Source organism: Melospiza georgiana, chromosome 13, assembly GCF_028018845.1.
Source record: "Melospiza georgiana isolate bMelGeo1 chromosome 13, bMelGeo1.pri, whole genome shotgun sequence".
NCBI lineage: Eukaryota > Metazoa > Chordata > Aves > Passeriformes > Passerellidae > Melospiza > Melospiza georgiana.
In genome coordinates, this window is record NC_080442.1 from 13900794 (window position 1) to 13923233 (window position 22440).

At 40.1% G+C, this 22440-nt stretch overlaps 1 protein-coding gene across 1 annotated transcript in view; it reads right to left on the minus strand.

Annotated features, from left to right (window-relative positions):
- Window positions 1-22440, minus strand: part of AGBL1 (AGBL carboxypeptidase 1) — a 246550-nt gene that overhangs the window by 114345 nt on the left and 109765 nt on the right. The window contains exons 18-20 of the mRNA XM_058033641.1: window positions 13935-14064; window positions 9241-9372; window positions 4955-5131 (exon numbers count right to left, since the gene is read on the minus strand). Coding sequence (XP_057889624.1) covers window positions 4955-5131; window positions 9241-9372; window positions 13935-14064 — 439 coding nt within the window. The remainder of the gene's footprint in view (window positions 1-4954; window positions 5132-9240; window positions 9373-13934; window positions 14065-22440) is intronic.

Below are 22440 nucleotides of genomic sequence, written 5' to 3' on the forward strand. Positions count from 1 at the left end.
ATACTTCATCACTCATTTAAATATGTCAGCCCATGCTGGTCAGGCTACAGGGGCTGGATAATATTAGATCTTCTAATTAAACTTAACTCTCACCACTTCTGTCCAGCAAAGATTTTTTGAATTAATATCAAGAGTGTCTTATGAACTTATGATCACACTTCTCAGTGCTGAATCTCCAGTTCCATCCAAAGGGATGGCTTCTTCCTCTAATCAAGTCCTACGAGAAAATTTGGGTTTATTCAATTCCTCTCAGAAGAATTAAAATGGACAGGAAAAAACAAAAAAGATCTTATTTCTCAGCTCTCCCAAAAGCTTTCTTCAAAGAGAGCCCCATACCAACAGTAAAATCTCCTTTACAGGATACTGTCAAGATACCTGCAATAATTTTAAAACTAATTTGTTACCCCTTGTTGTTTATAATCCATTTGAAGCAAAAAGCTAAAATCTATTTCCATTAGTTCCCCAACTCCTCCATCAGGCACACCATGCCAAGGAAACCACTTTTCCAACATAACATGTACACAAAGAGCATGAAACTCAATTTTTTAGATTAGCTCTATGACCAAGACATATGGTTTGGAACTCAGCTGTACACCCTGGCACTAAAGGCATTAACTTGGAGGATGATGGATGCAATAATGAATGGAACAGCACAGCGGAATTTGCTATGGAAGGGCCCTAATTAGCAGGTGAGGTAACGAGGAATCAGGAAGAATGGTGAAGGAGAGTGACATGACAGAACAGCAAATCTTCCTGGGTCATGGCTGTACCTGCACTCAGAGCTCCTCACAGCCTTGCATTCAGACTTTTCAGAACCAAAGACGAGAAGGGGGCTCTGTATCCCATAAAACGGAGGCAGAAATTGAAATCAAGTTAAGCTGGAGGGGTAAAACCTCCAATGAGGGACCTGTGCAGACAGTCATCATGTGAGCAAAGAAATGATAAGGGGTTTATCATTCTATTATTAATATTTTCTGGTTTGCAGAAAAAGGAGACAAAATTCCCTGTGAAACTTTGTTACTTTGTTTTTAGCAACTTTCAAATGGAGATAGGGCTCCTCAAAGATTGATTTGGGCAATCCAGACAAGATGAAAAAGAGTTTGGATATTTTACCATCTTCTTTTCTTGTTCCTAGGTTTAACAAAACCTTAGATAAGATCAATAGTTTCTTTAGTTTTATGTTTCGGTTCCTTAAGGGTAGTTGGCTTATTGCATTTCCATTGATCACAAAGACAGGGAGATTCGTCAGACAAACCATCTCTTTTCTCCTTTCATTTCCATTTTCCTCTCCATTTGAAATCAAATGGCTTTTAAAGAAAGCTGGGGTCAGTATTGTTTCTCATTTACATATCAATAGTACCCAATTCCTGCCTCTCTGTCACTAAAGTATTTTAAAATTTCAGTCCAAGAGAGGGGACACACATTCCAGGGGAAAAACTCACAGCTTTTTTATGAGGAAAACTAAGTTCTGGTTTACCTTAGCCCTTCCTTGACCTGAGATGAGTGAGGTACACTCACCACCCTTGTGCAATTAATATTTTAACCTCTTGAAGCCTCTCTACAGCTTTCTTGTTCTTCCTAAATCCTTTGGGCCATCCCCATCAGATGTCTGTACAGCTCCAAGTGCTGAACCTATGCTCACAGCCCGCAAAGCAGCTGTTTCAATGAATTCATTTCTTGAATTGAAAAGAGAAAAAGAGCTTGAAAGATGGAAAAAAAAACTAAAGATCAGGTCTGGTGCTCTCTAATAGAAGTCTGACCACTGATTCACTGAATGATGCTGGACTTGGGAGCCTCTGCTGCATTTAACAAGATTTTTTAAATCCTACCTGCTGTTTGTACTTTGAGGTGTAAAAGTAACAAAACATAGGGGTGTGCTTGTCCAGTGGAAATTCTGGATATATCCCCACAGGGAGATCAGTCATATGCCATTGGAAAACTGACTCAATGATCCACAGTTAAACAGATCTTCCAAACCAAATGTCAGAAAGCCTTAAGTATAGGATGTTGACATCTTCTGCCTGAGAATTAGTGTCATTCTATTGCTCGGACGCACATCCAGCTTCATGGTCCAAGAGTGAGAAACTTGTGTTCTAGCCACTAGAAAAGCATGACCTCTTATGTAATTAATTTCCAGTTTACAAGAATGATTTTAGGGCTCCAAGATACTGATGAAGTAGCTTTGGCTTGACAGATGGAAGCTGAGGATTAAATGGTATTTATGCAACAAAATCTTCAGTTCAGTCTGTCAATTCCACACTCTTACTAATCCATTTGTAAGAGCAAGTAAATAGGACCAACTCTAAAGACCACTAAAAAGAAGAGGAAATAGCTTATAAGTATCCACTTTCTGGAAGAAATACTGTATGTATTTATATGCAGCTCCAGTATAATCAACATAAGAAATTATATTCTATTTTGATACTAACAAGTTGGCTACTTAATGCATTAGGAAAAAATCGTGGAAATCTGCCTGAATCATAGAAGCTGCAATAAGTGTTTGTATTTTCCTTATAATAGAGAAATGGTGAAGGAATTATTCATAATGGAAATATTGATGTATCCTCCATCTTTGAGATAAATCACAACCCTAAACAAACAAACAAAAACCAAACAAAAAAAACCCCACCAACTCTATAAATCAGAAATGAATATGTGACCTCATAAGCACAACCCAGTGATTCAATTAGGATTCAGCTTTTCAAGGCATTCATAATGGAAATTTCAGAACTGCTTTACAGCTTTCAGATTTCCTTGAGAGCCATGGGAACACTGGATTCTCTCACCAGTCACAACCCTCATATGTGAACTTGCTCTTGTCCTCAGTGGTTGGTTGTGGCCCTGATCAGTGTCAACAAAGAGGACAAGAAGGAACATAAAAAATGATTTCATACATTTTAAGAGATTTCTCTTCCTACTATTTTAAGCATTTAATTACACACATGAAGCAACTTTGGTTAAAGGCCTCACAGATGCTGATGGAGAACAAGTCACTAGATATTGATAAAATCTGACGTGTCACTGGTTTTAGATCTTACTGTGGTTATCTAAGAAATCAGTGAAATCCTACTCTACAGAGATCATTTGGAGGTTTGTCATTGATTTCAGTCAAAGTAGATTTCCCCCACTGTCTAAAAAGAGTCAAACCCACTCTCTTGACCTGTGGTGCATATTAAAAAGCCATTAGCACTTCTCAGGAGCAGGGAGTGTTAGATATAATTGCCCTGGGCATTGCACTCTCTTGATTTTAACTGTCTGCCATTTTTTAATTCTGCATTTCCTCTCCTGGAATTGATGTGTGTATAGTAGAGCATAGTTAAAACAGCAGCTGAATACTTCCTGCTACATTCTACAGAGAGGTAAAAGGATTAGTATAGAGCTTACAAAGATAATAATTTGAATGTCTTATTAATTAATTGTTATTTGTAATAATGGCTCTTTCCTTAAGGGTCTTTCAGGATCCTTAACTGCTTATTAATGTTGTACAGATAAGGATTGCTCCCTAGTGGAAGAAATGAGGTGAAATGTAGAAGCCTTTCAAATGAAAGCAACAGGTTTGGAATAAGAAAAAGAAAAAAAAAAAAATATTTGAAGGAATGGAGAATTATGATCACTCAAATACAATTACCCGACTTTATCCTGTATGCTTAAAAACTGCCAGGAGATCTCCCAGACTGATGCCTGATGCATTTGGTACAAGTACAGCCCGTCCTACCAACCTCATTTAATGTGGAATTCTGGTCTGCCTAGATCACAGTCTCAGGCATAACTTGAATTCATTGACTTCTGTCAAAAGTAGCCTTAGACTGGCTAGCTCTGCCTGCCAGGAACAGGTAGGATTTTCATGGAGGCACTTAAATTTAGCCATTTAGGAGAATGCTCAGGCAGTGAGCATGTACCAACAAGTGTTCCAGTTAATTACCTTAGAATTAGGCTCAAAAATGTCCATATGATCTGCCAGAACTTTTATTACAAGACTGTGAAAGCTCTTGTAAAGGATAAGTCCCTATATCATCCCTAAAACACTCCTTTCTTCAGCTCAGTGCTTTTGGCTGCAGACTGGAGTTTCCTTTTATTTCCCTGCTGAATGAAACCTCAGAGAGGTTTCATTCAAACCTCTACTTTCTTGGCACAGAAGGTAAAAGAATGAGAGGTAAAAGAACGAGATATCCCAGAAAAGAAATTCTGGCTACATGGGATCTGGAGAGAGGTCAGCAATGGCCATCTCCTCCATCCAAACTCATGAGATGTGCATTAGGAGGGTGGCATGTTGGGAAGGATGAAAGTTTGACAAGAAAGTCTCACAGATATGTGTGCTTGGCAGAAAGATTTTTAAATGTACAGTCTGATGAAGGAATAGAGTTGGTAGCAAGTTTTGATACAGAAGAAAAGAATTGCTGAGCCAGCCTTACTGGATAACCAAGGAAGCAAAGGGTGAGTTAGTTAGAAGGGGTTTTTATGACTTAGAGCAAAGGATAAACCCACCCCAAATAAGATGTTTTTACCAAGCAGAAAGATGGCACAGGCAAACAAATCAGCAAATGTGGCAAGTAGAAAAAAGGTCTCAGAATTTTCCACAGCAAGAAAACTGAATAACAACTTCTAGCTTAAACTGTAATGTACCAACTTTTAGTGATTGGAGAACAGTAACATGAATATGGTAATTACAGTAGTTATGATAGGCTATAGATAATAGTTAAGGTATAGATTGGTTCTACTGTATTAAGATGCTCAGCAAAGAAAAGTCTATAATGCATTGAAACCAAAACCAAAGGGTCTCCAGGCCTGCCTGCAGCTGGAGCTGACAGCTGTGGGCACAGGCTCTGTCACCCACCACCCTGGGCTGCTGTAATGTATTGGATGGAATAAACTGCATTTTGGAGAGCCCCTGGAGTCCCGCATCCCTCATTTAGGCTCTTACAGTGGCAGAGGGTTTTTTGAAAGGTTTACTCACTCTGTAGAGCCCGTGGCTGCAGCTGCAGTAGGTGCTTTCCATGGTGTAGCTCCTGAGCACCCCCATTTCCTTCCACACCACCACACGGGCCGTCGATGCTCGCGATTTCTCCACCAGGAAGCTGCAGCTGTTCATGACAAATGCAGGGGCCACTTTATCCAGGATTTTGGGAAGAGTCTGTGAGAAAATGAATTGTACAGATGTGCACGTGTTGATATTATACACACACACATACAGAGAGACATACTGAGACTGTCTTTCAGTGTGTCCATAATCAAATGGTACCGAGAGCTCCAACCGGTGCATTACCTCCATCTCATGTCAAACCCCCAGATTATAACATTTGTTTCATTCCAAAGACTAAAATTTCTGTAGACTTGACATATCTCACTCCAAATCAAACATTTGTGCACCAAATACTTTGGGTGAAGTGCTGAAGTCAGTTTTGTTCTCAAGCTGCTTCAACCAACCCACACCTTCTTGTTGAGCTGCCAAGAGTCATAGCTCAGTACCTGACATCCCTATTCTCCCCTCTACAGCTCTATTATATCTCCTCCCACCATAATTCCAGGGTCAGACAAGGGATTGAGCCATGGGAGGAATTTTGTCTGAAGCTGGTACAGAGCAGAGAAAGGGGATCTGTTTCCTCATAGAATGTCACATATAATAATGTGAAAATAAAGCTCGGCGTTTAAATAACTTGCATTGTGAAACAAACCAAAATATTCTCTTCCAGGTCCAAACAATGCATTGCATACAGTTCACTTAAAGAAGCACAATAAAAAGTAATAATAAAGCCAGAAAATATTACATTTTAGCCCTGAGTGATTTTCTTACTCTCAAAATCATATTTCTCAACAAAGTCTATAAACACACCTGAAGTATCAAATATTCCATCAGTGAAGTGGCAACAATTACTTAGTCATTACAGAGGGCTAAATGTGTTATTTTTATACTCCATAAAAATAGATAACAGCTACATGGAGCGCACCTAGTGCTAATGAATAGACTGGACCATTAGATACACACACATGCCTGTGGGTTATGTCTACGTGTGTCTGAACTTCAGTGCTGCTACACCAACCACAACATGTGCAAAACACCATTTGATCCACCTAGAGGAGACCAAACAAAATTAGAATGTTCATTCTTTCTTTTATGATAGTTTTCTCAAACACCTGAACTGTAAGGAATCCTACAGAAGGAGTTCCCACATATTGCTAGTGGCATTTACTCTTGAATTTCATTCAGTTTGGATAGTGAAAACTAACCAGCTAATTTCACTTTCCAGTAACCTTCAGCTTCCCCAATTAATTCTGAGGAATTGTAGTTCTGTTCTTTTGGGCTTTACTTCACATCACTCTATGGAAATATTTGATTTGAAAGTGAATGAACAATGTTCTTTCCTAAAACATGCTTGATATGAGTGATACATATTTGGTCTAAACTGCTTTACAAAATCTCTTGCAAACTACATAACCATACATATCTTTCATTTATACATTTATCATTTTTCAGTGTATTTTGGCTGCAGCCATCACTGGTCTCCTCCAGTTCCATGAAGTCCATTTTTCACACAAAAAAACTGCGGCAGAGAAAACTAGAACAAAGCAAGAAACTTCACTTTAAGTCTGAGATCACCTCAAGCCTCAATCTTGAGTCAAGATCTCCAGTGAGTTACTAAGAGCTGCAGCACTCTCTTTCCTGTGACTGAACAGAGAAACCTTGGAAATTCACTTCTTGCCTTTGATAAAGCATCCAACATTTCTGCACTGCCTTCAGCCTGCTACTTGCTGCACAGAGATCACAAAATGGTATGGCTTCAGCACAGCTTCCAGGTTTTCCTGGATTTTGACTGAGAAGGAATCAAAAATATGCAGCAGAAGCATAGCACAACTGTATGTGAATTGTATGTGCCCTTATCTGAACCCACACACAAAATTTTGTAAACTTATCACGTCAAATACAATAATCAGAACCCTAATCCAGTTTAGTTTTTTAGAGCAATTCAAATTATATGCATAATCAATCTTTTACTTTTAATTAAATAAAAATACTGGCAGGTAACAGTAATGTCTCTGTACACAGGACTCATTTAGAAGCATTAGCAAACCCAAATTTAATATTCTTTTCATTTTACCAGCATTCGCTGGATTTCACACTAATGGCTCTTTCTTCTCCATTGATTCTTCTCGTTAATTATCTTTCAATAATATATGTTGTGTGAAAACACATTCCTTTAAAGGATGCTTTTATGATAGTGCAGCAGTGTGACTGTGCTCCTTGTCTCTCAGCAGCTGGATTTATCATGTGTGGCAGCAAAGGAAGCTGCTCCACTAACACTGGACCCTGTCCATAAACCTCCAATCCCATTCCAAAAAAAATCCAGTTATATTTCTTTACTAATGTCCCAGCAGAGATTGCTGTCAAAGGGGCCTGGAATGTTTATCAAAAGGTTGGGATTATGGTGCCAATGCTGTGCAAGTCACCCAAGGCCACCAAATATTAAAGGCAGGGAGGACTCTGACTGTACATTGCCAAGGGCTACAGCTGAATCTATAACGTATGAGGCAAAGGCTCTCCCAAAACCCATAACTTTCTTGAGGTATTTGGTTTCTGTTCCTGTGGAGGAAAATCAATCACGGAGGCCAGATTAATTCCCATTACCTAGAGGAGGCAGGAAAGAAGGCTGTGCAAACAGGGCAAGGCAGCAGCTCTGAGGCCAGCTGCAATTGCAGATGTGTCCCTGTACAGACCCAGCTCCCCCAGACTAAGCTGGAGAGGGTGATCCATAGGCTGGGTCTGCAGCAGGCACCTAGCTCCCATTTAATCTAAAAACAAAGATTTGAGCCATAAAAACCTTCTCATGGGCCACTGCAGAGTGCTCTTGGACAGCCTTGGATAGGGCTGGAATTGCAGATGTGTCCCTGTACAGACCCAGCTCCCCCAGCCTAAGCTGGAGAGGGTGATCCATAGGCTGGGTCTGCAGCAGGCACCCAGCTCCCATTTCATCCAAAAACAAAGATTTGAGCCATAAAAACCTTTCTCATGGGCCACTGCAGAGTGCTCTTGGACAGCCCTGGGTTCATTGCAGATTCAGGTCAGGCTCCACATGCTGACAGTAACATTTGAATTCTGTCTGTGCAGCAGCGAGCCCTCTTCAGCCTTTGCAAGCCCCCAGAATTCAAACACAGCCAAAAATGCCCTGGATGTGGGAATCCTCCCTGCTTTCCTCAGGAATCAATGTTTGCCACAGGGACCCCTCACAGCCAGCACTGGGGTACTTTCCACCAGTAAAGTTGCAGCTTTTTTACATGCAACTCCGTAAGATAAGCATGGAAAACATGAAAATCTCATGGAAGGATGTTGAGTATTTATGCTGAAGTAGCAAAAATTATACAGAGGCATAAACTGACAAAGACTCTTCAACTGCTTTCAGATTTTAGTGATCCAAGCTCTAGCTGTAATCAGTTTAAGGCCACAATTAATGTTTTGTGAAATTAACATTTTTTAAGACCAGAATTGGACTTTATATTTCTTTTTCCTGAAAAAACTTATTGAATAGGAAAATATCATTATAATAGATACAAAAAAAAAAAAGGTAATAAAAAAGAAAAAATAAAAAGAAAGAAAAAAGAAGAGAGAGATGGGCAGGAAATTCAAAGGAGAGTTTGATGAACACAACACTCCCATGAAGCAGAAATAAAATAGATTTTAGAATTTTTTCTGATTCCAAAAGGAAAAAAAAAATCTTGGGTGTGACACCAAACATTTGTTCTGGAGATAGCTTCACTATGATAGATTTGTTTGGCATGCATTGAATTATCTCATGTTTTCAGTGGGACCAGCAGCATTTTGTGATGAAGAAATTCAGTTTAGGAGGACTGTGGGACACCATGATCTTCTCAGTTAAAATTACATAATTCCGATTTATTTTCATATAATGGGTAGGATGGTGAGGACAAAATTGTATGTATATTTAGAAATTATAAAACACACAAAAATATCTCTGTTCTATTAGCATGTAGCCAAATGTTATAGTGCATCATTTTACTGAAATAAAATAAATAGCAAATACACCATCAGTAAATGTGTCCCTAATATCTGGTGCATGAAGATATAACATGTGACTCAGAATTCTCTGGACTATTATTCCTCTGGAGCAAGGAAAGTCTGCAACCTATTGCTAAAATTTCTGAGGTGACCTTATCTTAAATATTTTAAATATAGAAGAATATAGAAGCACATGCAGGCTGATAATTAAGGAAGGAACCAAGAGGACCTACCCTGTAGCCAACATCCTCTGTGACAACTGCTGTGTCAACCATGCAGCCTGCTTGCCACAAGGTCTCTTTAATGCTGCAGCCATAGAGAAACACATTCTTTTTCTGGGAGTGCCCATGGTAGTCACAGAAGACCTAGAGAGAGGAAAAAATAAGGCGAAATGTTGAACATTGGAAAGGTTTCTTGGTTCTTCATAATATCCACTGCTAGACTATGGCAGGGAGGTGTTAATTTTTTTTTTTAAGGTCTCTTCAGAGTAGCTTGGACTCTGGGCGTGCCTTTGACCTGTGTCAGACCTCATTAGTCACTTGTATCTTGCTTTATTTATTTGATCTGACATGATCTCAGGGGTCCAGAGTCAAGCCTAGTGCACTTCTGTCTGCAGCAGAAATAAACGTGACACCTGGGCGAGAATCCATGGCAACTCAGGAACCTGAGGGTTCATGAGAACTCCTGATACCACAACGGAGCAATTTGTCAGGCTCTTTCTACTTCTAAACTCCTAAACTCCGGCTTTATCCTCACGGGACTTGAAATCCATGCCTCCCCAAATGATTAATCATTGCTTTGTCTTCTTTAAATTAAAAACCCATGCTACATAATTTTCAAGAAAATATAATTGTGCAATTGTATTGCCAGACCTTTGCATGGATTCCTGCAAGTCAAGCACAGAAAATGACCCACGTTCAAGGCAAATAATCTCATTCCACACTAATTTATCTGTCTGTCCAATCCATCTCTCATGTCAGCTGTCATATAAACGAGGCACAAGGCACATTCCCAATTCAGCGGAAGTTTTGATTGCCTCTATAGGCAGATATTGATTCCCATGGAAATGAAAATCACAATTTAATGACCCAAGAGGTAAATATTGACCCAGGTCTTAAAGAATAATCAATCTCAGTGCCCTCTGAGATATGAAGTCGATGTACACATGGCTGTTACATATATTCTCCATGTCTTAATCAGGAATATTCAGAAATCTGTCAATGAAAATATAAGAATCTCTAAAGAGAAGGAATTATTTCATTTCAAACCAACAGCATTCACTGTAGAGTAGAAAGGAGCTTCAAGATTTCATTGAAACTGTTTCCCAGGACTTGTGTTGGAGACAAACAAAGGTGTGTAGGAAGGCAGAGAAAAATTATGGACCCACAGGGAGATGGGGGAGAAATATGGGGTGCAAAAACTAGAATTGCTTAGGTTGGAAAATATCTCAAAAATCGTCAGGTCCAATCATTAACCCAGCACTGCCAAATCCACCACTAAACTCAATCCCCAAGTGCCAACTGCACATCCATCCAATACCTCCAGGATGGTAGCTCCACCACTGCTCTGGGCAGCCCTTTCTAATGCTTGATAACCCTTCAGAGAAGGAATTTCTTTCTCATATCCAACCCAAACCTCCCCTGGCACAACCTGAGGCCATTTCCCTCTTGTCCTGTCAGCTTGGGAGGAGAGGGTGACACGCACTCACTGTCAGCCTGTCCAGGTCCCTCTGCAGAGCCTCCCCACCCTCCAGCACATCAACACTCCCACCCATATTCCTACCTAAATACATGCACAAGAGGGGAGAAACAGATGGAGAACATGAGATTCTTCCACCAACTGCTAGGGCAAGACTTACCCTCATTTGCTTATTTACCAGCTCCACAGCAACTAAGTTTAGCTAAAGCATGTCAGTTTACTTATCTGGAAATTGAGCATGTACATTCTTTCTAACACTGACACTGGAGGTGCTGAGGCACACGTAATAACCAGTCAGATGGACAATTATACACATCCCATAGCTTACAGGCTGCTGTTTCCTTTGGTTTCTGTCCTGTCAACCTTCCTTCCCACACCATCATCACCTCCAGATCTTTTTGTGGGGCTGAGGGCCTGCAGGTTCCACACCTGGAGCATGTGAACAGCCACCTACCCAGCAACAGCTCTGATCCACACACAATTATCCTGGAATGCCTCCTTCCAAAGAGCTGCATTTATTAATTCTCTTAATGACAGGCATTTTTCCAGCTAGTGCTTCATCTAAGCTACCAGCAATGCACAGTCATAGCTTAGGTTAACCACAGTTACCACCTAGAATGTACTTCTATGAATATCAAAGAGAATTTTACAGCTTTTGTCTGATTTCAAGGCAGAAAAACTCAGCTCAATTGCCTATCAATTACCTGACAATTTACAGAATTACAGCACACAAAAAGACAATATATTATCTGCTTAAAATATTATTTATCAGAAGCCATGCAGGGATGATCAGAGAGTGGAGCTGCCTGATAAGTAGCAGGTCTATAATTCTGCACCTCAAGAAGCCTGCAGGCAGGTCCTTACAGTGACAGATCTGGATTGAGACTTCTTTGCTGGTAAAAGTGTACTAAAGCCAGGTTCTGTAATATGGCAGCTGGTTCAGGCCATGGAATCTTTCACTGAGTGTCACCAGCTTCCACAGGAGAAGCGTCAGTGCCACTGAAAACACTGAAAATACTTGCATAGCACTACATTTTAATTAATTTGACTGGATACTGCAGCCAGTCCCAATGTTTATACTCAATTATTCTCTACAGCACATCCTTCTGCCTGATTTTCACACCACGGGGTAGCTTATGTCTCACCATTCAGCCAAGGCTAAGAGATATTTTGGAGTCTGAGCGCCCAACACAGAAATTTTCGTGGGATATGTCTGGGCAAGCACTGAGCAGATTTGGCACCTCCCAGTGCTTTTTCTTCAGCCTGTCCTTCCATATGGCTGGGACACTGAGACACACAAACCAGTCAGGCTCCCAAGCCTGCACTCACTGGGATATGACTCAAAGACATGCACAATTTTTTAATCTATTTGAAGTTATTTGCCAGCACTGATCATACTGATCATCCTAAAGGTAAGGACTGCCTTCTAGCTCAAAAACAACACTCCTTATGAGTCACAGAACCAGGTACCTTTTAAAATAAAAGAAAAGCAGTGTATAAAGTGGAAAGTAAAAAAAGCTGTTGGAAAACTGAACTTTTTGAAATGACTTCTCTTTTTTTGTGTCAAGTCTCTTTCTTAATAACATTGTGACAGAACATTAAATGCCAGTTTTGAGGCAGGCATGCTTAGAGGTTTTTTTCCTCCCTATGAGTACATTATTGCAGGCTGTGCTTGTTTCCAAGCTTCATATAATGACTTTGAGAGGCAGCAAACTCTGCTCAGAGCCTTCTGGTCCACTGGAAATTCCTTTTCCCTTTTAGAGCATCCTGCTCTTCACTAGGAATGAGACTCTGCAATGTCCCAGTGCACTCAGTCTCTTGGTCCCATTAGGGTTCCCACAGGCAACAAGGTAAATAAAAAAAAAAAAACATTTAACAGGCTGTTTTCTTGTTAACTAAAGAATTAAAGTGGCCTTGGTTTGAAGGGCTGCTAAAGTTCTTTGCTTTTCTCCTTCAAGCAGCTTTGTTTTGCTTTGAAGAAACTGCTTGCACATCCCTAGGATAAATTAAACCAAATCAGCTCACAGAAATCATTTGGCTACCAGTGAACTTAGCTCCATGAGATCTTATAGGTTAAAAGAAAACCCAATAAAAACAAACAAAAAAAATCCCACCCCCAAACTCTCTTCTGAAGGAGGGAAAAGGCATTTTTGAGGATGTATAAACTAAAATCAATGCATTCTTCAAAGGCAAAGAAAAATCAGTTTATGAAATCTGACATGCAGTCTGTGAGTGAGGGAGATGGTAGGATCAATAGCCTCCCTTCACTCAACAATGATGAAAACTTGTACTGAGTATTCAACTTTATGCACCTGAATATGACAAGGAGGGCCATGTACTAAAAGAGGCCAGACAGCAAATTACGGGGTAAAACAAGACTCATCCCACACTGCTCTGAACCAAAGGAAAACGTTGGTGACTCAGTTTGCAACTCTGAGTTTCAACAATACTCCTCAGCCTACAGAGATATATTTCAGGGCTGTCAGCTTAGACAAAAACTAAATTATGCAAGAATTCTCATAGAGAAGATCAGAGACATTTTCACCTTGTTTGGGGCTTTTCTCAGCAAACCCAGAGGGACTCTGGTGCACTTGGACATTTCCTGCCTGGCTGTAGCTATCACCAACAAACCTGCCAGTCCCTGGATCCACATCTGTTCATCAACATTTGAAGTTCCTTGTGGTTTTCCTCCTGGAGTCTCAGAACCACTTTTTCCTTCTACTGGGCAACTGAGCAGATGGGATGGATCCCAGACCCACCTCATGAATTTCTGGTAGCCCCCAAACACAATCCTTTCCCCATTACCAAAGCAGCAGGGAGGCTCACACACTTTGAGGGTTGTGATTGCATGGGGTTTAGCACAGTCCATTTAGACGAAATCTTTTTGGAATTTCTCCTAATGCTTTCATGAAGATAGCAATAACTTGCTCATAATATTGAGCTTAGTTGGAGCGCTTTGAGGATATAAAGAGCTTTCAGAAATTAATTTTCTCATTTTTATTCCAGGTATATAGAGATTCTTGTTAGAAGATGCTTGCTAGAAGAGAGATGCTTGTTAGAAGACTCAATAAGTGATAAATATTCAAAACCTCCAAAACAATCCCACAAGATGAAAGTGCAACAGGACATGATGCTCCCAAATCACTCCAGCTCCCTAACAGAGCTGTTCACACAAGCACAATAATCAATCCATTGGCAGAATCACACAAGAGAACTGGAAGAGACTCACCAGAGGAGCCCGGCCAATGCTGCTCAGGTAGTAGAGGAGACCTTTGGCGTGGTAAATTGTGGGATGCAGCTGGGAGCTGGGTGTCAGCCACTGCCTGTTGAGATCATCTCCACTCAGTGAGCAACGAAGGCTGAAATCAGGAAGCAGCACATCACAAACTGGCAAAACAAAAGCTGGTTCCAAAGCATTTCCAATCCTGGCAAGCCATGGCACAAGGAATGTCAATAGAACATAGATATAATGGTTTTGAATATTGGGCTGGAATGACTCAATAATCCATATTCTATTTTTCAGGTTCCTTCAGTGTACTAATTTTACTAGTTAAATTTTACTAATTTAATTTCCTTTCCTTTTAAGGTTCACTTAATTGCCATCCTGCAAATACATGCAGTTTTTCACTTACCTAAGAAGGCACAAATCAAAAGGCCATTTAGAAAGAAGCCTTCTGAAACATTCTAAATTCTGTGCTATGAAATTCATGCTGCTTGCATAGAGCACAGGCTTCTCAAAACCCCCAGAGGAAACAAGCACATCCAACTTCTACTCATTCTAATTGAAGACAGGCACTCAAATCTCATTGACCAGTCTGAAACATGAATGTACTTCAATGAGATGAGCTGGGTGTCTCATTTAAGCTTCTCTTCTCACAAGACATGTCTCTATCTAAAGCCCATCAAGGAGATCATGATGCCTGCTAGAGCATTATGTAGAACAATTACCTAGGTTCACTGCAAAGGCTGGATAAAAAGCTAAATAAGAATCCCAGATTTGCACTGAGGAAGCATTTCCCTTGGTTAGTTACAACATATTCTGTTACTGACTCAATGATCAGTGGAAGATTGTCAGGATACTTGACCATGTGGAGCAGTACAGCACTGTGCAATTCTGAAAAATTCAACTCATCTCCCTTGTTAGTGACTGTGTAGATCAGAGCCTAACACTCTTCAAAGGATTTGCTGTAATTTGGTTGATAATTTCCAAATCACAGTGCAGTGATAAAATTCAGGAATCCACCCTCCAGCATATGAGATATTGTGGTAGGTCCCCATCATCTCCAAACTATCCTCTAGAATGCTTCCATTTGCACTGCAAAATTGGGGTGCTTCTTGTTCAAAAAAGCTACAATATCCTAAATGTTGGATGAATTTCTAGCTATGGAGTAGCATCCAGCTTTGCTGAAATTAAAATATAAATGTACTAATAGAAATGGGTTCTGCTGGGGTATCGATAGAGGTCAGGGTGTGCTGCATATGGCATCTTGGGCATCATCAATGCCTTGCAAAATGCTTGGAAAAAAAGGGTTGTAAAGCAGGAATGATTTGGGTTGTTTTTTTTTTAATTTTTCGTAAGTAGGAATAATGGAGAACTGGTTAAAAATGGAAGACCAAGAAATAATGAGTCACTAAGGATATTTCATATATCTTTAATGATGTCTTGGAGTTTCTGGCAACACCACAATATCCATTCCGAATTTACTCCACTTTTAGTTATCTGAATTCCCTTATTTCCTCACAATCCATACTTCCCATGTTACTCACTCAGCAAATCAGAAAACACTGGCAATAGTTAACACTTGGGAAGTCAGCAAATGTTGCTGCGAGGCTTCTGCCAAAAATTCTGCATGAAAACATGACAGCTTCCGTTGTGTTTTCTAAGGGCTCTTCGGATAAAGTTACCTTTAGGCTCACCTCTCCTGATCTTCAGGACAGCAGCTGCTCAGCTGAGATTAGCAGCTGTATTTCTGCCAAGGATTTGTGTGGCTACAGAGCTTCCCTTTTATAGGTACAATGCCACAGAGAGAGTCACTGGGCTGCATAAAAAACACCTCTTTCTCCAATGTGACCAGCAAAAAACCCAAAAAAAACCAAATAACTTCCTCGGCATAAAGTTGTGACATCTTCCTCCATCACAGTTACACAGAGAGCAAAACTAAGTGAGAATAACAGCAGAATTTTTATTCTGAAGGGGGAAATGATAGTTGGACTTGTATTCCCGTGTTTTAGTTGAATATCAAGGAAAAAAACCAGAAGGGAGTCTTGTTGTTTCAGACCTACAGAAAGAGTTTCTCATCATTGTCATTGGTCACACCCCAAACCTACTATATCCCCCTTTCCTGTGGGAATTGACCTTAGTTTGTCCCTCCTCAAACCATCCACACTTCCCTCTGCTAAAATGCCTTGGTACCCACTGGATGAGTCCAACATAAAGGGAGGAAAAAAGCAGGGAAATAGAAACTGCTGAAAGGATTCAGTAAATACAGAGATTAATTTTAAGCCACTGCCAAACTCAATTTTCATTTTTTAGACTAAACTAAAAGCTCCTAAAAATGCTGATTATTCCTTCAGCAATTATAAAGAAATCCCAGGATATGTCACATAAGAAAAACTCCTAATTAAGTCCATAATACAGTCTACCAATTCTGTTGCTCTGACACAAAATGTGACTTTTTTCAGAGGTGACTATGACAAGACAATCCCCAGCTCTGCAGTTCACAGGTGCTGCTGTGCTTAGTATTAGTTTAAGAAGTGTAATCCAACTCTAAAACAATAATTTGGAAGTTCTTATGAGCTGTTTGGAAAGGAGGTATCATCTCTACATAAAGCCAAGAGCTTAGAGACAAAGTTCAGCTTTGTCCCTTCAAAGATTAACATTTCTGCTCATTTAAAGCTTTAAATATTAGCCATCAGCTTGGCTGTATCCACAGCTCTTAGGGACATGCAGAACTCAAATTTAATTACAAGAGGCTGATTTTTCCCACCCTGCTCTGTCCTTCCTTCATTCTGCTAAAATCTGTTTACTTTTGAACATGCCAATTCCCTGCCAGTCCTGTTTCTCCTTATCCCTTCATTCCTTCTCTCTCTTTCCTAATAGTGATGACATGCACAGATAATGGGTTTGCCCATTATGCTCTGCAGCCAAGGGTGAAGGTAAAATATTAAGCTGATTTCAAATGCTGATGGCAAATAAAGGGACTGGAGAGCCGAGACTGGCTTTGAATGTTTGGCAGGATTTAATGAAATTCACTACTCAAATCAAAGGCCGTTCCTACAACACACTTCCAAGCTATTATATTTGCTTTAAACGCTTTACATGTCTTTTCTCTTTTAAAGCACATGGAAGACTACATGCCACCTTGGATGGGACTGGTGGCAACTTACAAAACAATTGCCAGAAAAAATTCCAGTAAAAAACACCACTTCAGTGGCTCTATATAAAGTACCAGAAATTCTTCTAATTTTCAAGAGTACTACCCAGAGATATCTCAAATAATTAAACTGTGATTCTCTTGTTCAAAAGCCTGATCTGTTTGTTACAGTACTCCCTCCCCCTCTACTTTTATATTGCCAAGACATTTTGGCTTTGAGGGCAAAGTAACCTCAGAAATTGCACAAAACTCTGCACAAGCCACGTGTATGGATGGAGAGATCCTACCTGGTCCTAACATGAGCCTTGATAAGGTCAGTGGAACATTTCAGTGTACTGCAATAAGCCTGTGTCCCACACAGATACAAAAATGGCAGGGGATGAGAAACACAGGAAAAACAAAACTGAACAGGGTTGTGTAGCAAAGAGATTGGGGATAAGAATAATACGCAAGATATTAGACAAGAAAGGATGAAATGGAGAGAGAGAAAAGTCACTTTTGAAAGAAAATATGTTGCTGTGCTTGGAAGATAAAATACTTCCTAGTCTCCTGTCCATAACAGATAAAAGCAAAGACAGGAGCCATCATATTGAATGAATGATGTCAGGACTGATAATAGCAGCACCTGGGGCACAGGGAAATATAAAATCTAAAGGGATGCATCATGTTTGATATGTAGAGAGAAGCATCACCATTCACTGTGCATCTTAAAAGCAGACAGCAGTACCAGAGCAGGATGAGAGTGTCTGTATAAAAGGCAGCAGGCACAAGTAAACATCAAGATGCCATTGAGCAGCATGAGGCAGCTTCAACCAGACACACCATGCTGGACTTTATAAATAACAGCAGCCTAGGATGATAACTGAAATGTTTTTATTAAGATGTTATGGTCCTGCCATTCAGAAAAATGAGAGCAACATGGAGGGGAAAAAAATATAAAATGGATAGAAAATCTTTTGTTTCTCTTAATTTGAAATCTTTCCAGAGATCAAGGCTGGTGATGGGAGGAAGCAGTAGCAGCAGTAAAGCTCTCCTTCATATTGTAATGAAGAGGGTCCAAAATATAACCATTATTTTCTGGCTTGGACTCTGGCTTTGCTCAAGCCCATGGGCTGAAATCATAATGGCTACATTGCATCCTGGCATGGCCCTGTGATGCCAATGATTATTCCAGAAATGGAACATCACCAGAACAATGTAAATTTTGGAGGCTTTACAATGAAACAGTTGTCATCAGCATTACTGCAGTTAACAATTTATTTCCCATCCTTCTCTTTCCTTCTGACTGTTACATGAATGATAAAATGTGTACAATAGAACCAGGCTCAAGAGCACTTTACCTTCCCAACATAACCAAAACAGCTGGGAGTCCAGGAGCTGCAATCCCTATTCTTTATCTCTTTTCTTCAAGTGTGTATTTCATTCTTATGTCCTAATCACACTCCCATCCTTACTTATGCGTGACCTACTGTCATGCTGATTGTCCTCAAACAGATTTGTACCACATCTGGTTTTTAAAAAACCAAACAGGTTTTTATCAGGATTAGAGCATTGGAGCACCAAAGCAGGCTGGCCCTGTTTAACTGGCCAGATGATAAAAAACAAGGCCAAAAAGTCAGCTTCTCCAAGGAGATCCCCATATAGTACCAAACAATGGTGTTTTTCCAACTGCGCTGTGAAATGCTGCCTATTTATTTTATCATCAAGCCTTTAAGAGGAAATTTTTTATTACTCTCTTCTCTTTTTTTTTTTTTTTTTTTTTGGTTTTTTTTGGGTTTTTTTTTGTGGCACCTTACCCACACACAATGCCAGACTCACGTCCTGAGTGACACTTTGTGCTACCTGGGTGCCAATGAAATCACCTGTCTCATTTCTGCTGCACCACCCTCCCCTCCCAGCACTGCTAAATCCATGATGCACAATTCTTCCTCTTGGACAAACGCTACCCTGAGCCATCACTCTGCCAGTTTTTTCCTGCCTCCCTTCAGCTGAGCACTGATGCTAATTAGGGTAATGAACCTTCAGCGTTTTACTCGCTGTGTCTGACTGGTTTTGTCACAATGGACAATTCCTTGCTTCCCAAGATAAATGATGCAATCTGTGCTCTCCCTGGTCCGTGCATGTACTGCATCTCTATCCTCTGCCTCTGATGGAAGGGCTCCTTTCCTCTCTGTGGACACATTTCATTAAGCCACACTTGGTCACAAATCACTTGGAGATGCAGAACAAGACCTGCCTCACCCCAGCTAATGCTGCCAATGTCATAATCAAAAAAAGACAAGGGGTTCACCTGATCTGCTGGAAAGGTGAGCAAACAGCACTGTCAGGGGTGGGCCAACCTCCCTCCCAGTTCCAAAGGATGCCCAAATAATTTCTATTTTACTTCTGTTTATAACAGCAGTAATCATTAAATAATATTTAGATAGTTAATTCACCTGTAGTTGCCCACACTTGCACTGTCATCTATGAGAAAAGTTCAAGTAATAAAAGTTTTGTGCTATTTCATGAAGGAGCAAATAAGGATTCAGGGAACAAATAAAAACTGAGTTCTCATCCACAACATAGAGTCATCTCAAGAGTCTCTTGTGAGGCTCTTCAAATACTTTATTCAATACAAAAGCCTTAGAACAGCATTCTTAAGACACTGGTTTTGGGTGGAAATTTCACTTTTCAGCTCTTATAAGCATTGACTTTTTGCAGAAATGTTGACTTTTCCTCACCCATCCAACACCAATTCCCCAGAAAACTCTGAATTTTCTGTCAAAACTCCAAATTTTACTACCCAAAACATCAGAACTGGTTAAGGACATGTCTCAGAAAATATGAACTTGATGTTTCTTAGGAACCTCTTCCTCTTCTTCAGAGCATCTCCTTGAGGGGGGCACATTTTCCCTAAATGCAGCGTCAGGACACTGTGACAGCAACTCAGTGAGATGCAGAATCATGATGCAGCATGGGAGTTGTAGTTTGGCTGGAGGAGCCTGTACAAAAACAGCCAAACAACTCCCAAATGGCACAGCGATGACAGTTCCAAATTCAAGTTCTGTTTTTAAATGGGAAGATTTGTCTCCAGGTTTGATTATCCATTATTCATAGAAAAGCTTAAGGTTTCCATGGGGTGAAAAAAAATAAGCAAAAAAATAATCCTGAAAAATATTTTCCTAAACAGCCTCACTTATATCCTCCTACGAGCAATGTCAGCAAATCCTAATTTTGCAGGCAGGGATATTGAGATGTGGAGCCACTCATGCAGCAAAGCAGTAAATCAATGAAAAACTAGGAATAGAACCTGACAGCTGATGAAAGCACATCACATTAACTAAAACTTTGCTTTTAAATTTATGTCCTTTAGCCTGTTTCTAATTCTTATATCCTTTCCTATTTTAAATGTGGCCTGTATCCATAGAGCTGGAGAGGATTCTTAACTGACTTCAGCTAATTGCACACATATGGGTTGCATAGAATTAACTGAGTGGATTTAAAAATCTGTTAGTTAAATCAGTGCAATCTCTGCATATAAATGAGCACTAAGAATTGCAATTTGCAGATGATTGTTCGAAAACTTAAACAAAAATAAACAATGCAGAAGGGCGAAGTGTGACATCACAGAATTAAGTGATAATCACAAGCTAGGTATGTGGAGGCCCAGAAAAAGAAAAAATAATGAAAAAGAATGTACTCCAGCGACTTCAGATGTTCAATATTTTTTTCTACAATCCATCCTTAGCCAAGTAGTCCAGGAGGTGGAACCCTGGCACCTGCAAAGCTTTGTATGGGATCAGGCTTGTTTCAGCCACCTGACACCTCCCAGCAAAGCAGGACAGTGGCCTGTCAGCTGGCAAGGAAGAAAGAAAAAAGGAAAAAAGAGAAAGAAGCCAAGAAGACCTCAGAGAGATGAAGGTGAGGAAGCCTGAAGCCACTCCTCCCCAGCTGAGGTGCATTATGTCCCATTCACCATCACCTCCAATAAAAACAAGCAGCAGGATAAATCTCTGCAAGTCACACCTGCATGACAATGAGGTGGTGGTGTTCCAAAAGAAGATGCTTTTGAGCACATATATTTTTGGCCCCGTAGGAGGCTGAAAAGTTGCTTTGCCAAATTTGTTCTGTTGATTTCTGAAGAGAGTTTAATAATAAACTTTACGAAAAAGTGTTTAAAATGTGGCTGATCTAGATTAGGCAGTGTTGGTTGTGCCCTGTATTGCTAAGTAGGATCACATATTAACCCTTCAGTATTAAACTCCATTGGTCAAAAAAAGATTGTTTCTCTTGTCTAAGAAAGATCTGGCACAGGATGGGTTTCCTGTGTCACCAAGTCACTCATGTCAGTGTAGGAGCACAAAAAGGGACTTCAAAGCACAAGAATCTCCTGTGATTTATGGTGAATTGGCCACAGGCTGACATAATTCCTCCAATAGTAAATTATAGTTCTGGAAAAGCAGAATTAACTGAAATGTGCTGATTTGTAGCTTACAAAATAACACAAACCCAAGTACAAATTTTGCTAACTCTTTCCTTTGCAAGGCAGCGGGACCAGGAAGATAATTCTGTGTTTGTTGCTCATCCTAGAAGGGCTCCCCCTCTTTTTCCCACCTCCACCCCATCTTTTTCCAGTTGTTTTAAACTCTATATGATTATGAAGACATTACAGCTATATCTTCATCATCACTGGAAATTCCCACTATAGGGCTACAGCATTTTGGGACTTGACCTCTACCAACCTCACAGACTACTTGCACAGCAAATATCATCTCTCTGCAATATAATAATATTTCCTCACAGGTTACTCAGCAATGATACACATGAAGCCAGGCTTTTTATATTTCTCCTTTGTGACGTGGGATTTCTAACTCTGCCTGTGAATTCCCTTGAGGAGCCAGGAGCTCCTATAAAACACTGTTTGCTTTCTTTGCAATAAATGTTCCCCTCTGTGCAGATGAACAATATTTATGGATCAGACCCATTTGCAATCCAAGTTCCATTTCAGAAAAGGCAAGCTGGAAATAGATGATCTTTAAGGTCCCTTCCAACATAAGCCATTCTATGAAAACAGAAAAAAATCCAAAACAACCAACATACATCACACCACCAGGAAAAAAAATCAACCTCCCAAAAACCTAATGGAAACACCCTCTCCTATTTTTTTTTTTTGTTATACATTCCACCTGCCCTTGAAAGGATGTGTTTATTTTCCATTTTACCTGGCATATATATCATCAAATTCTTTCTTTGCCAGCACATTGTATCTTCCTTGTTGATGTTCTACTCCTATATAATACTTCTCTCCAGTGTTGTGAACTCTTGGCTAACACTGTGCCTGATTCCCTCCCATATTCCTGGAGACCATTAAGGCTTTGAGGG